At 47.1% G+C, this 14705-nt stretch overlaps 1 protein-coding gene across 1 annotated transcript in view; it reads right to left on the reverse strand.

Moving 5' to 3' along the window:
* The window catches only part of ALOX5 (arachidonate 5-lipoxygenase), an 835151-nt gene that overhangs the window by 225871 nt on the left and 594575 nt on the right, over nucleotides 1–14705 (reverse strand). The window contains exon 9 of the mRNA XM_078643116.1: nucleotides 2341–2427. Coding sequence (XP_078499242.1) covers nucleotides 2341–2427 — 87 coding nt within the window. The remainder of the gene's footprint in view (nucleotides 1–2340; nucleotides 2428–14705) is intronic.

A 14705-nucleotide genomic window follows, 5' to 3' on the forward strand; every position in this document is an offset into this window, starting at 1 on the left:
GATCTCGATCACCGGACTCTTAGCCAAGCCACCCGTTGTCTGTGTTAGTCTCAGATTAGCTCTAACCACCTGTGGTTTCCAAGACATGTTTTCAATAAGTGTAAGGCCTAGGTAGTTAAATTCTGAGACCCTCTCTAGCGGTGCACCGTTCATGCAAAGATTGGGACGTACGTTCTTGCTAGGGTTAAAAACCATACATTTTGTTTTTTCTATATTAATTTCTAGACCCCTACCCCTACAAAATTCACAAAAAAATCCAGAATTTTTTGCAGGCCCATAGGGGATTTGGAGAGGAGCAAGGTGTCGTCTGCGAACATCATAGCTGGTATGCTCTTATTCGCTAGCTTGGGGGCATCGATGTTCTGGCATTTATTTAAAACATCCACCAAGCCATTGATGAAAATGCAGAACAAGGTAGGAGCTAATATGCATCCTTCCCTCACTCCCCTATTAACGGGGATAGAGTTGGTATGTTCCCCTTTCTTCCCAAATCTAATTTGGGCATAGGTGCCATTATGCAATTTCCAAAGTAAGAGTAAAAGATAGGAAGGAAGTCCCAACTCCTTAAGCACATTCAATAGTGCCTCTCTAGGGACTAGGTCAAAAGCACTTTTGAGGTTGACAAAGACCAAATATAGGCTGCAGCCCCACAACATTAATGATTTCCAATAGAGGAGCTGCAGCCTAAAAATTTGGTCTTTTGTTGATATTTTAGCCCTAAATACCGCCTGCAGAGGAGAGAGAATATTGTTATCCTCCATCCATAACTGCAGGCGATTCAATATGATCCTGGCAAAAAACCCTAAATCCCGCCTGCAGAGGAGAGAGAATATAGTTATCCTCCATCCATAACTGCAGGCGATTCAATATGATTCTGGCAAAAACCACCGTCTATCATTTGTTCTTTTTGCATTTGTCACCCCGAGTGGGTCGGGTATGCTCAGACGTGGGTCTGGTGCTCTCCATGCCACTGTAGTCAAGCTATCCTGGCTGATGAGGGCTGAAAGTCCAAAACCAGTCCTAGGATACTTGTTTCCAGTCCGGGGAGGACCTGGCCTAGCAGTTCGGGCTGGACTGTTCCCATTGGGCGCAGGGTCAAGACTGATTTGCATATGGCTGGGTCCAAACTGGAATGGCATGGTGAGCAAAACAATTATGGATTAGGCCCAGATCTCTGTACTGGAGTGAATGTATGACATTGTTCTACATTCTGTCCATCAATTGTTCTTTTTGCATGTGATAACCACTCAGCACAGTACACGTTGTAGTTTTGTTTGTAAATTTTATCTTGATGCTCGGAAAGTTTGTGTACTACCAATCTTGAAATCACTGGGGCTTCGGCAATGCCGACCGGCATTCCCTGTACTACAATTGCTGGATAATGTGCACTATGTGTGCAGGATTTTAACTCTTTTAAAGCGAGTCTTCAGTCAAAGGAAATGTATGTCTATTTAATCTATTTTTATCTTTAATTATGATCAATTTCATAATGTATAAACTGTGACACTTTTTACTTGTGTGACATTTTAATTGATGAAATAATTGTTTTCTTTTTATGTGCTCTTATGATTGTTTTCTATGGCAAGCGAATAAAGCTCTATTAGACTTTGAAGTCAAAAACATTTAATTAATTTTAATATTAATACCTATGCAGTGTTACTTTAAGTCCCTACCTCCATTATTTCGAAGGGAGTGTATTCCAGTTTCTGTGAGTGGTCATACATGATGCTAAACATTTTTCAAGGCTTGCCTGGAGTACATTTACAACTCTTTTGGAACCATTTTGGCAATGGTAGCTTTAGAAGTGCAGTTTGTCAAAAACAGCAGGCTTACTATTGTATGGGTGCATGATTTGTTTTTCCATATCCTTACCTAAACGTCGTCTTACCCCTCCATAAACCTCTCCCATTTTTTGTAAGAATTCCCCATTTTCCGGGCACCATACCCTATCCCTTTCACATTCACTGCAAAAAATGTCGACCTAAGTGTGCAGAGACCTCCACACCCATGGCATAGATCTCTACATGGAAAAGATAATGGATAAGTGGATGTCGCTGTACGTAGGAAAGTCAACTGCGTTTTGTTTTAAGTAGTACTTCAGTAGTGGAACTTTACATCATGCAAAAAGCAGTTTGTGAACAGGGCCCAATGTCTTGTTATTAGTGCAAGACTATGGGATCTTCCGCCCCCTAATCAGTAGTAGAGACAAATACAATGAACAGAGGTTTTTGACAGTACTCATCCTGACTTGGGACAATATATGCAATCCAGCTGGAGGAGGAATAACACACTGGTTAACATGAATAGCTTCATGATGTGCAGGAATTCAACGTGCCAAACCTTATCGAAGAGCCCACATTCACAGATGAGCTGCTCTCGAGCTTTGGTGTTGATTGCGATTGTAAACCGCACATGAGGAACCAGCAACTGTAAAAAAAGGTAAACAGAAAAATGGTTTGTATTTTCATAAAAAATGTGCTCCAAAACAGCAAATACTAAATGCATTTACGTTGTTTGAGGACGCATTGATCTTTGAATAGTATGTGCAATTGAACCCTGAAAGCAACGAGGGAGAACATAGAAGGAGAGGCCGGAAAAGAAGGAACACTACAAGACGATACATATTAATAATAATGGACAGTAAAAGGGTCGCTGAAGGATGAAATACACGATTTTTCAACCTCCCCCAGGTCGATTTTTTGTTCTAGGAAAAATAATAGGCTCCTGGTCTGCACAGCTATTTTTAGACCCCCTAATGATTGCTGCAGCCCAGATGATGTGCAAAAGTAGTGATTAATCCCATCTTGCTACCAATGCCAATGAACACTAGCCAACTCTTATGAAAAGGACTCTTTTATCCTTGTACAAGCTATGCGTCCCCTTACAGCCCCTCACCTCACTCTAAATCCGCTAATGGTGAAGAACCTTCACCTTCCTCCTCTCACACTGGTGGTGCGTCCCCGTCGCCCACAAGAGAAGCGCCAAGCCCCAGCAGGTATCTCAGGTTTCTCACGGACACCATAGACCGCTCAAGATTCGGCCTCATATTCTATTTGATGTCACTCAGAAACCCTCTGTGACAAACATCCCTGCTGTTCAAAGCATCCATCTATAATTCATGGGATTCTGAAGTCCCTGTATAAAAGCCAGTCTCAATTTTTTTTTATAATTTGCAACTTTTGATGCACCCAGCCACCCATTATAAAGAAGAGATGTCGAAACTGAACTGGCTGGTCAGGTCACAGAGCATAATTGCTGTTTAAAGCAACAAAAAAGGATTGCATGTTTATTTTTGGCACTCATTAGATAGAGAAAAATTAGAATGTTTCTGCATGTTTCTACACATTTAGAGCTACTGCAGCATTTTTTTGGACTTGTATTGCCCTATTTAGGTTGCGCCTAGCAGCAGTGCCCATGCACTGCTCGATCAGCGAGACTGCTGTAGTAGAGTATGGGAGAGAAGCCGTGCCCACTCTCCCGCCCATATTTTTCATTGGCTTGTGTCATTGTCTTTCGTAAATGCGGTCTTTGGATTCGTTAATAGGCTTGTCAGTCTCTCCTTAGTACGGCCGTGTCTTCGGTTGTTACACAGGACCTGTTATTTAATCTGTAAGCACGATTTACTTTATTGAGTTTCTCTTACTGCAGGCCAGACATACGCTGCTTCAGCTGAAAACGCTTGTGTTTTTTCAAGTAGCATGACCACCCCATAATATGGGCGCCTGCTTTCAATCACTTTAACCTGGCATTATCTCGTTATCTGTATCAACCCCCCCCAAGTAAAATGGATTTAGAAATGATTAGCAAGTTAAGGCATGAGAATTCTACAACAGCACGTCTGTATTACATGTCATCTGTACAAAAGCCACCTGACGGGTTGTTTTCAAAAGCCTGTTTTATTAACAACAACAACACCACCATTAACACCACCACCACCAATACCACCGCCACCACAATTACCCCCACCACCACCAATAGCACTACCACCAATACCACCACCACCAATAGCACCACAACCAATACCGCCACCACCAATACCAATACCACCACCAAAAATCTCACCCCCACCAATACCACCACCAACAATACCAATACCACCATCGCCAATACCACTGCCAATACCACCGCCAATATCACCACCACCAATATCACCACCACCAATACCACCACCACTGCCAATACCACCACCACAACCAATACCACCACCACCAATACCATTGCCACCACCACCATAAATACCACAACCACGAAGCAATACCGCCACCAATACCACTGCCAATACAATACCACCACCACCTATACAACCACCATCAACACCACCACCGGCAATACCACCATTACCAACACCACTAATACCACCAATACCGTACCACCTCCACCAATACCAACACCACCAATGCCAATACTAATACCACCACTAACACCACCATCAGGAATACCATTACCACCACTAGCAATACCACCACCACCAATACTGATACCACCACCAGTACCACTACCAATACCAACACAAATACCACCACCACTATCACCACCACCACCGTCACCACCAATACCACCAATGCCACCAATGCCAATACCACCACCAATACCACCACCACCAACAATTCCACCACCACCGATACCACCACCAATACAATCGCCACCGCCAATAACAATATGACCACCACCAATACCACCAACATTACCACCACCAATAACACCACCAATACTAGTACCACCAATACCACCACCAATACAAATACTACCACCAACACCATCACCACCAATACCACCACCACCAATACAACCACCACCAATACCACCACTACCACCAAAAATACCACCTTCACCCACAATTTCATCACCACCACCAAAACCACCATCATAAATACCACAACCACGAACCAATACCGCCACCAATACCCTCACCCCCACCATTACCACTGCCAATACAATACCACCACCACCTATACCACCATCATCAATACCACCACCACCTATACCACCACCATCAATACCACCACCACCTATACCACCACCATCAATACCACCATCGGCAATACACCCATACCAATACCAACACCACTAATACCACCAATGCCAGTACCACCTTCACCAATACCAACACCACCAATGCCAATACCACCAATACTAATACCACCACCACCACCACCATCACGAATACCAATACCACCACTAGCAATACCACCACCACCAATACTGATACCACCACCATTACCACTACCAATACCAACACCAGTACCACCACCACCACTATCACCACCACCACCGTCACCACCAATACCACCAATGCCACCAATGCCAATACCAATGCCAATACCACCACTAATACCACCACCACCACCAATACCACCACCACCAACAATACTACCACCACCAATACCACCACCAATACCATCACCACCACCAGTAACAATATGACCACCACCACCAGTACCACCAGTACCACCACCACCAATACCACCACCACCAATAACACCACCAATATTAGTACCACCAATACCACCACCAAGACAAATACCACCACCAATACCATCACCACCAATACCACCACCACCACCAATACAACCACTACCACCAAAAATACCACCTTCACCCACAATTGTATCACCACCACCAAAACCACCATCACCACCAATACCACCACCACCAATACCCCCACCCCCATGAATACCACCACCACCAATACCACTGGCAATACAATACCACCACCACCAATACCAATACCACCAATACCCCCACCACATCCATTACCACCACCAATACCACCACCAATACCACCTCTACCAATACCACCACCAATGCCACCACCAATGCCACCACCACCACCAATGCCACCAAAACCAATACCACCACCACCAATACGACCAATGCCACCACCAATACCACTAATATCACCAATACCACCACCAATGTCAATACCACCACCACCAATACCATGGCCACCAATACCAATACCAATACCACCAACACCACCTATATCAGTACCAGCACTGCCAATACCAATATCACCACCACCAATACCACCACCAATACCAGTTATCATCACCGCCAATACCAGTACCACCACCAATACCACCACCACCACCAATGCAACCAATGCCACCACCAATGCCACCACCAATCCCACCACCTATCCCACTACGAATACCACCACCAAAACCACTACCAATACCAATGCCACCACCAATACCACCACCAGTACCACCACCACCAGTACCACCACCACCAATACCACCACCAATACCACCACCACCAATACCACCTCCACCAATACCACCACCAGCGCCAATGGCCCCAAAACTACTACCAATACTGCCACCACCACTAATACCACCACCAATCCCACCAGTACCACCAATCCCACCACCACCTATACCACCACCACTACCACCAATACCACCACCAATACCAATACCACCACCACCAATCCCACCACCACTTCCATTACCACCACCAATACCACCACCACCAAAGCCACCAAAACCAATACCACACCACCAATACCACCACCACCAATATTACCAATATCACCAATACCACCAATAGCAATACCATGACCACCAATACCACCACCACCACCAATACCAGTACCACCACCACGAAACCCAGTGCCACCACGCCAAAACCAGTACCACCACCACCAACACCAATACCACCACCATCACCACCACTACCAGTACTGCTTCTGCTAATACCAGTACAACCACCACCACCAGTACAACCACCACCACCAATACCACCACCACCACTACCAATGCCACCACCACCAATACCAATACCACCACCTCAGTGCCTCTCGCTCACTAGTAATTGCCAGGGCATTGTATGGGCTGGAGCTGCCACAGAGACCATCTCTCCCTCCATGCCTGCCATAAAGCAGAACCCGCCCTGCACCAGGAGGTGAAGCCAGGGCCCTATTTCAGCTGGAGTGTTTTTTATTAGGCCAAAGATAGCAATGACATTACCCAATTCCACACTGCACACTCAAATCATGAGTGGGCAGGCAATAGTACCCCCCGCTCTTCCTCCTGAGCCGCAACAGTGTCATCTCAGAGTGAAAGGTGTTGGTGCGCATTGTCAGTGTTTATACCTCAGATTATATGTAACTCTCACTTCACACTTTGTGTGTGTAATTTACAACACTTACACATCTTCATGGCACTATTTATCACTACTTTGAAGACGTCGCAGTCCAGTGTCTTCCTCTGATATTTACAATCTAACAAGCGATCAAGAAGGCCTTTTATTGCAATGCAATAGGTGACGCATTTGCGAGAGTTTAAGCTATTAGTATTGCAAATGACAATGCCTTTTATTTATGTTTTAAAACCCATAACATAAATAAAAGGCATTGTCATTTACAATGCCAATAGCTCAAACTCGCATAAATTCGAGACCTATTGCAGTGCAAATTCTTGTTCTAATATCTGTTTCCAACAAATATTTAACAGGTTTTTGATGTGTTCAATTTTGCACTAAAGGTTATATTTTTGTTCTTCATGTTTGCAAACATGCTTGCTCTATTTGGCTCTGGATGGCACCAGGTATCCTGCAATACAAAAAAAGCATTGTTGGGAGTTTTAGGCAAGGAAGGGCAGCATATTTTCAGCAGCCGCAGAGGGAGTTGATGTTGTCTACAAGGATGCGATCTTGCACCTACATACTAGGTTTTCTAATCAATCAATCAATCAGGGATTTATAGAGCGCACTCCTCAACCGTGATGCTCTCAAGGCACTGGGGGGGGGGGGGTGTAGCTCCGGATCAGTCATAGAGCCAGGTCTTGAGGCACTTCCTGAAGGTGTGAGTAGGGGAGCGCCTGATGTTGACTATGAGCTCATTCCAGGCCATTGCTGCGATGTAGGAGAAGGCTCTTCCGCCTTCTCTGGTTCTGCGGATGTGTGGGGTCTCTGCCAGGGCAAGGTTGGCAGAGCGGAGGTTCCTTTTGGGTACGTGAAAGGATACTCTCTCATTAAGGAATTTGGGTACGATGTTGAGAAGTGATTTTTAGGCGTGGGTGAGTAGCTTGAAGGTTACTCTCTTTTCGACGGGGAGCTAGTGAAGGTCTCGTAGGTGCTGGGTCATGTGCTCGTGTCGTGGGGTTCCAAGGATGAGTCTGGCTGCGGTGTTCTGGATGGTTTGGAGCTTGTGTAGCAGGGTTCTGTTGATTCTGGCATAGAGGGCGTTGCCGTAGTCCAGTCTGCTGGTTATGAGTGCGTGGGTGATGGTCTTTCTGCATTCGAGGGGGATCCACTTGAAGGTGATGCAGAGGGAGTTGAAGCAGTTGGAGTTGATCTGGTGAGTCATGGTGAGGGAGGTGTCTAGGATGATGCTGAGGTTTCGGGCGTGGTCTGTTGGAGTGGTTGGGTTTTCGAGGGCAAAAGGCCACCAGGTGTTATCCCAGGCGGTGGAGGAGGGTCCAAGGATGAGGACCTCTGTCTTCTCTGAGTTGAGCTTCAGGCAGCTATTGTTCATGCAGGCTGCAACATCCTTCATTCCTTCCTGGAAGCAGAGTCTGGTGTCTTCGCGATTTTTCGTGAGGGAGAGGATGAGCTGGGTGTCATCGAAGTAGGATACTATGCTGAGCCCATACTGTCTGATGATGGCGACGAAGGGGGCCACGTAAGGGGGCTGAGCGCGGATCCTTGGGGTACTCCACAATTGATCTCTGTGGGTTCGAAGAGGAAGGGAAGGCAGTCTGATCCTTTGGGTTCTGCCAGAGAGAAAGGAGCAGATCCAGTCGAGGGCGGTTCCTCATATACCGGCGTCTTGGAGTAAACTGGCAGGAATCGAGTATAGCGTCCTCTTCAATGAAGGTGGTCAGCTGGGCGTTGACGAATCTCTTGGTTACTTTGACTGTGAAGGGAAGGAGAGAGATGGGCTGGTAGTTTTTCAGGTCCATCGGGTCGGCCAAGGGTTTCTTGAGGAGGTGCTTGACCTCTTCCCCCTTCCAGTCATCTGGGAAGATGCCAGATTCAAGGGGGGCGTCAATGGTCCAGCCTAGTTAAGGTGCTATGGGAGTGGCGGCTCTGTGGTAGATGTGCGGTGGGCTGGGGTTCGTGGGGGCTTCTGAGTGGGTGTTCTTCATGGATGTGGTGGTGTCTTCAATGGTAGGAGGTTTCAAAAGTGGTGATGGTTGGCTGGTTGTCGGTGGTGGAGAGGGCGGTGGTGTCTGGAGTCTGTTCGCTGAAGTTGTCTTAGAGGACCTTGATTTTCCAGCGGAAGTAGGAGCTGAGCTTGTTGCAAAGGTCCTGGTATGGTGTGACGTCCGTGGCTTCGGTGGGGGTTTGGTGAACTGCTGTATGACGTTGAAGAGTTTGTTTGCGTTACTTGCGTTGTTGAGGATTTTGTTCTTGATAAAGGTCCGCTTGGTGGATCTTATGCGCTGGTGGTATTCATTCCTGTAGGTCTTCTGGTCTTTGGTGGTTTTCCTGTTCCGCCAGAGTTTCTCAAGGCATCTGCAGGAGCACCTGGCTTCTTGGAGTACGGTGGTGAACCAGGCGGCCTTCAGGGGGCTTTGTTTGCCCTGGTGGCGGAGGGGTGTGAGCATGTCTGTGCAACTGGAGATCCAGCAGTGTAGCTCTTTGGCTGTGGAGTTGACATTGGTTGTGGAGGAGGGTGGTGTTTAGGTGCTCCTCTGTGATCTTGCTCCAGTTCCCTGGTGGCGGGCACGGGGCGGGTTTGGGTGTGGTTGAAGGTGAAGTGTACACAGTGGTGGTCAGTCCAGAGGGGCTGCGTGGTGTGGCTGAAGTGGATGTTTGTCCCTTCTGCGAAGATGGGGTTGAGGGTGTGTCCGGCTCTGTGGGTGGGGGTGGTGACGAGCTGCTTCAGTCCGAAGTTGGCGAAGTTGTCAAGGAGGGTGGTGGAGTCAGGGTCACTGTGGTTGTCGAGGTGGAAGTTCAGGTCACAGACGAGAATGTAGTCCATGGAAGGGATTGCGTGGGGTGCGACGAGGTCAGCAATGGTGGTGGCGGAAGGGGCTCGAGGCCCAGGGGTCCGTAGACGAGGGTCCCATGCAGCGTGGTTATGGGATTGGTTTGGATCTGGAAGTGGAGGTGTTCTTGTTGGAGAGGGGGTCGCTCATGCTGAAGGTGGAGCGTCGGAGGGTACTCTTGTGTGTGATGGTTAGTCTTCCTCCTGGGTGGTGGGGGCGGTCTTTTCTTTGGATCTTGTATCCGTCGTAGCAGTGGAAGGTCGTAGATCCAGGGTTCCTTGGCGCAGGCCGTGGTTGGGTCGTGGACGGGTGCAAACGGGCCTGCCTTTGGCGTTACAGCGGCGCAGCCACACAGCAGCTGCCGTGAAGTAGGGGATGGGGAGGGAAGCGCAGCTGGGAGGCGGGAAGTGGGAACCGGCAAGGGGGGGATGGGCCACGGGGGCAGCAGCGGCAGGAAGGGTACAGAGAGGAGGATTTGGAGGAGCAAATGGAAAGGAAAAGGAACTGTCCTAGGGCTGTCTTTGAAGTAAATGGAAAGGTGGTATCTTTGATGGTTGACACAGGTTCCTTGTACACCATAATACCCAAGAGGTTGCATGTTCAAACATGGCAAGGGAAGGAGCTAGTGGCTTCGATGTTGTCCTGTGAGATTACCAAGGGACTGACATTTTTTATGGAATCCATTAAGTTTGCAGGAAGACACACAAAGGGAAAAGTGTACATTTCACCTGATGGACCACCTATTTTAGGGTGGGCACATCAATATGAGTTACACATCAAAGTTAACCCTGGAGCGAAGAATAAGATCATGGTAGTGGATGAATGTGATTTGACTACCATCCAGTAACAAAATGCAAGACGTTAAGGGAGGTCAAGGGGTATATACATTAACTTAAACTTAAGAAAAATGCTGTCCCAGTTAAGCATGTGGCAAGGAAAATTCCTATGGCAGCACACACTCAAGTGAAAGATTTAATATAGCAATTGTTAGATGAGGTAATAAAAACTGTAGAAGCTACGGAATTGCTGACTTCTGTGGTAATTACGAAAAAAACTAATGAGTCACTTCGCTGTTGACTTGCATAGCTTGAATGAGAGTGTGATCATGGACAAATTTCCTTTACACAATATTAATCAGATAATTTTGAAGCTCTCAAGGGTGAAATATTTCTCAAAACTAGATTTAAAGAGCGCACATCACTAGGTGAGACTCCATTCACACAGTAATCAATGCACGCTATTTATTACTTCAGAAGGCACATTCCAGTTAAATAGACTAATAACTTTGGGTTATGTTAGGCAGTTAGTGCCTTTCAGCGATTCATATCACAGATTTTGGGTGGGATTGCAAAAGTTGTGTTTTTCGAGGAGGATATTACTGTGTTTGGGAATCGTCACACTGAACACAACAGGACCCTTAGTGAAGTGTTAAAAAGAATAGATGAGACACGATTGACTTTGCAGAGAGAGAAATGTGTTTTTTGAATGCAGTAACTTTATCACTTAGGCTACCACATTGATAATGATGACATAAAGCAAAAACAGGATTTGGTGAGTGTGATTATCAATGTTCAGGTGCCATGTGATGGAGATCAGTAAAGATCTATTATGGGCTTAGTGGAGTATTACTCCAAATTTGTACAAGATTTTGCGGATAAGACTGAGCCTTTACAAGAGTTGTTGCGCAAAGGAAAAGGTTTGTGTGAGGTGAAGAACAACAAGGTGCATTCATGAAGATCAAGGACAATATAGTCCATGTAAGGGTTCTTATACCATTTCAATCAGAGCTTAAAACCGTGGTGACTACTGATGCCAGTGCAGTGGGTATTGGTGCGGTGTTGGTGCAGGTGCATGGCAATGTGGAAAAGACATTGGTATTTGCATCACGTTCTTTGACCGACATTGAAAGGAAGTACTCAGTCATTGAGCGAGAGGCACAGGCAGTAGATGGACGACCAGGTATTTAAGAGTGTTTTTGTGGGGATGAGTTTTCATTTTAAGAACAGATCACAAACCCCTTCTTAAAATGTTGGGTCCAGACAGCACAAAAAAAATTTCAGGGAAATTGGCTCGTTTAGCAGTCATTCTGCAAGAGTACAATTGTAGTGTTCAGTATGTACCTGGTTGAAAGAAAATTGTGTTAGATTGCCTATCAATGCTTCCAGATAAAAATGGTGAGAATTTTGACCTAAAGTTTGAGGAAGTTGTGGTCAATTTGGATGATGTCATGGAAGGGTTGTAAAACTCTACATACAAGCAGTAATGGATTATAGGTAGGAAGAGTGATGACACACATTTATGGTTCAAATTTCTTTATTATGAAATCCATCAGAGCATACAACAGTGGCCTAATAGCCTGTAATTCACAGGTCGGATTACATAACATTTATGCAGAACATCCCATAACTCCCCCCCTCCCTCCCAGACAACCTTGCTCTAACGGGTAACAAATATGTCACATTCTCCCACCCACTCTTGTCCCGATTCAGGGCGTTTGAATAGTAACTGTAGAAGCCTCCATCAGACGCAGCAGGTGTAGGTACTTGGGGCAGGTAAGTTTGCAGAATTCTGATGTCAAAAGTTTTAGAAGTGGTTTGCAAAGTTTGGGGAAGGCTGAACTTTAGTTCAATAGTGTAAGGGTAACTCCCTCCAGCCACGTAATATACCACAATCTATGCAGCCATCCCTCATATGACGGGATGTGCCCTGAGCCCCAGTGCAACAGTATGTTCTGTAGAGATGCCATGAGCGGGAGCCCAATCTGTCTACCTCTGCGGGATTTTTAACACCTTGGCTGCAGCGCAAATTCCATCGTGGTGCTGAACATTCCAATCGCGGGCGACGCGCACACGGCCGTCATGAGCATGGAAGGGGATAATGGGAAGGTGAGAGCGTTGGGAAGGCCCAGAAGGATGTAAGCAGGAAATCTCAGGAGCTCTGAATCAAGGTAAGTATCGATATAATCCAGGACCTGTGTCCTATATTGCACTAATTTTGGGTAGTCCCATGGTATGTTTATTAATGTGCCGAGGGAAAAACATTGCACCAACAGTCTGGGGATCTGGATGGTGCATACTTGTGTATTCAGATGGGAGTAAGGTACCAATATGTTATAATCTTTGTCGCTGTTTCAATCCCTAGTGTATTATGGGTTGTGTGTCGAGTGCATAGTGAATGTCTTCCCATTCTTTTGTGGTCAGCTCCCGCCCAATCTACGACTCCCAGCAGAGTTGACTTGGGTGTTTGGTAGGTGTGATCTCTGGGTATGAGTCTATATAGATGTGTGATGAGGCGTGAGTACGTAGAGTTTGAGAGCAGCCAGCGTTCAAAGGGGGTGAGGTGCCATTGCACCCCTGGATGAACTGATGGTTACATCACCCAGTGGTGTATCTGTGTATAGTGCCAGCGTTCGCTTTCAGGGATTCTACATTATGCACGGAAGGATTCGAATGGAAAGGTGCCCTCAGTGTCGAACAGGTGTCCGACTGATCTACATCACGGTTTCAGCGATGGAACTCTGGCTCATTCAGGGCCAGTGTGAAGTCGGGGTTCCCTACTGTGGGAGTCAGAGGTGAAGGAGGTACGGTTCCTCTGGGTCGCTAGCTTGTCCCATATGTTTAGTGCTGGTTTAGTGATTAGAGACGGATACAAATTCAGGGGGGGGGGGGGGGTTTGAGCGTTTTTAGGGAGGAAGGGAATCTTCCACAGGGCTTGGTTGTCCCGCCACAGCCCTCTCAATGAACAGCTAGTGCTTCTTCGACTCCACATGGGACCACTCAACAAAGATTCTTAGTTGGACGGCCAGTTAATAACATGTTTGGTCCGGTACCCCAAAACACTTTCGAGTGCGATGCAATAGGTTAGATCTCCGCGGAGGCGAGGTTGTTTGTCTGCCAAGTACAGCGATTTACCTCCTCATGAAGAGTATGGAGTAAGCCCGGTAGGGTTTCTGCTGGCAAGGCTTGAAATAGATACAAACTCCGGGGCAGGATTGTCATTTTTATTGCCGCTATCCTCCCAAGCCAGGAAAAAGAATGTTGCCGCCATCGATTAAGTTCAGAGAGTACTTGGCAAATTGGGGCGCGATGGTTGAGAGCTACCAACATCAAGATCGTGGGAGTGGGGGGTGCTAGAGGGTGCACCGCAAGATGGCTGCACATTAGTGCAGCTTTGACGGCCAATCAGCAATCCGACCATAATCCTGCATAAAGCGGCAGAAAAGATTTTCTAAAAGTGACACACCAATACGCTAAGGAGCCCTGGAACAGCATGAGACTATTGCTGGTGCTGACAGGACTTTCATTTTTCGAGATTCTGCTGGTGGCCCAGGCGGCCCTGTAAAAACAACATGGTGGCCTTCAATAGGGGCAGAGGGATGATCTCGCTCTTACTTAAAGCTGTGATCTCGCTGGGCTGAGCGGGTCCGTGTGGACAGCGGGGTGGCTGTCTTGCCTGCTGGGATCGATCAGTGGCTGAGAGAGAGCTGTGCCCGACTGGCTGCTCTGGTACCGCTGAGTGGAGGCCTTTCAGGCCTGGACTGCGGGGACTATATCGAAGAGGAGGTAGACCAGGCCTACACTGCGGAGCTTGTGGTACCGCTATGTGGCGCAGGGCAGCAGTTGGGGCAGAAACAAAGATCCAACCTGCGTCCCATGAGTCTCTCCCTGAGCAGTGTGGGCTGCAGTGGGGAGCCGGTATGGTTCGCCGTGCCAGTTGCTGCGCGGGGGCCTGCTCCTGAGACCCACAGCTGTGAATGGGCTGGGCGCC

The sequence above is a fragment of the Lissotriton helveticus genome, chromosome 5_1 (assembly GCF_964261635.1).
Source record: "Lissotriton helveticus chromosome 5_1, aLisHel1.1, whole genome shotgun sequence".
NCBI classification, from domain to species: Eukaryota; Metazoa; Chordata; class Amphibia; order Caudata; family Salamandridae; genus Lissotriton; species Lissotriton helveticus.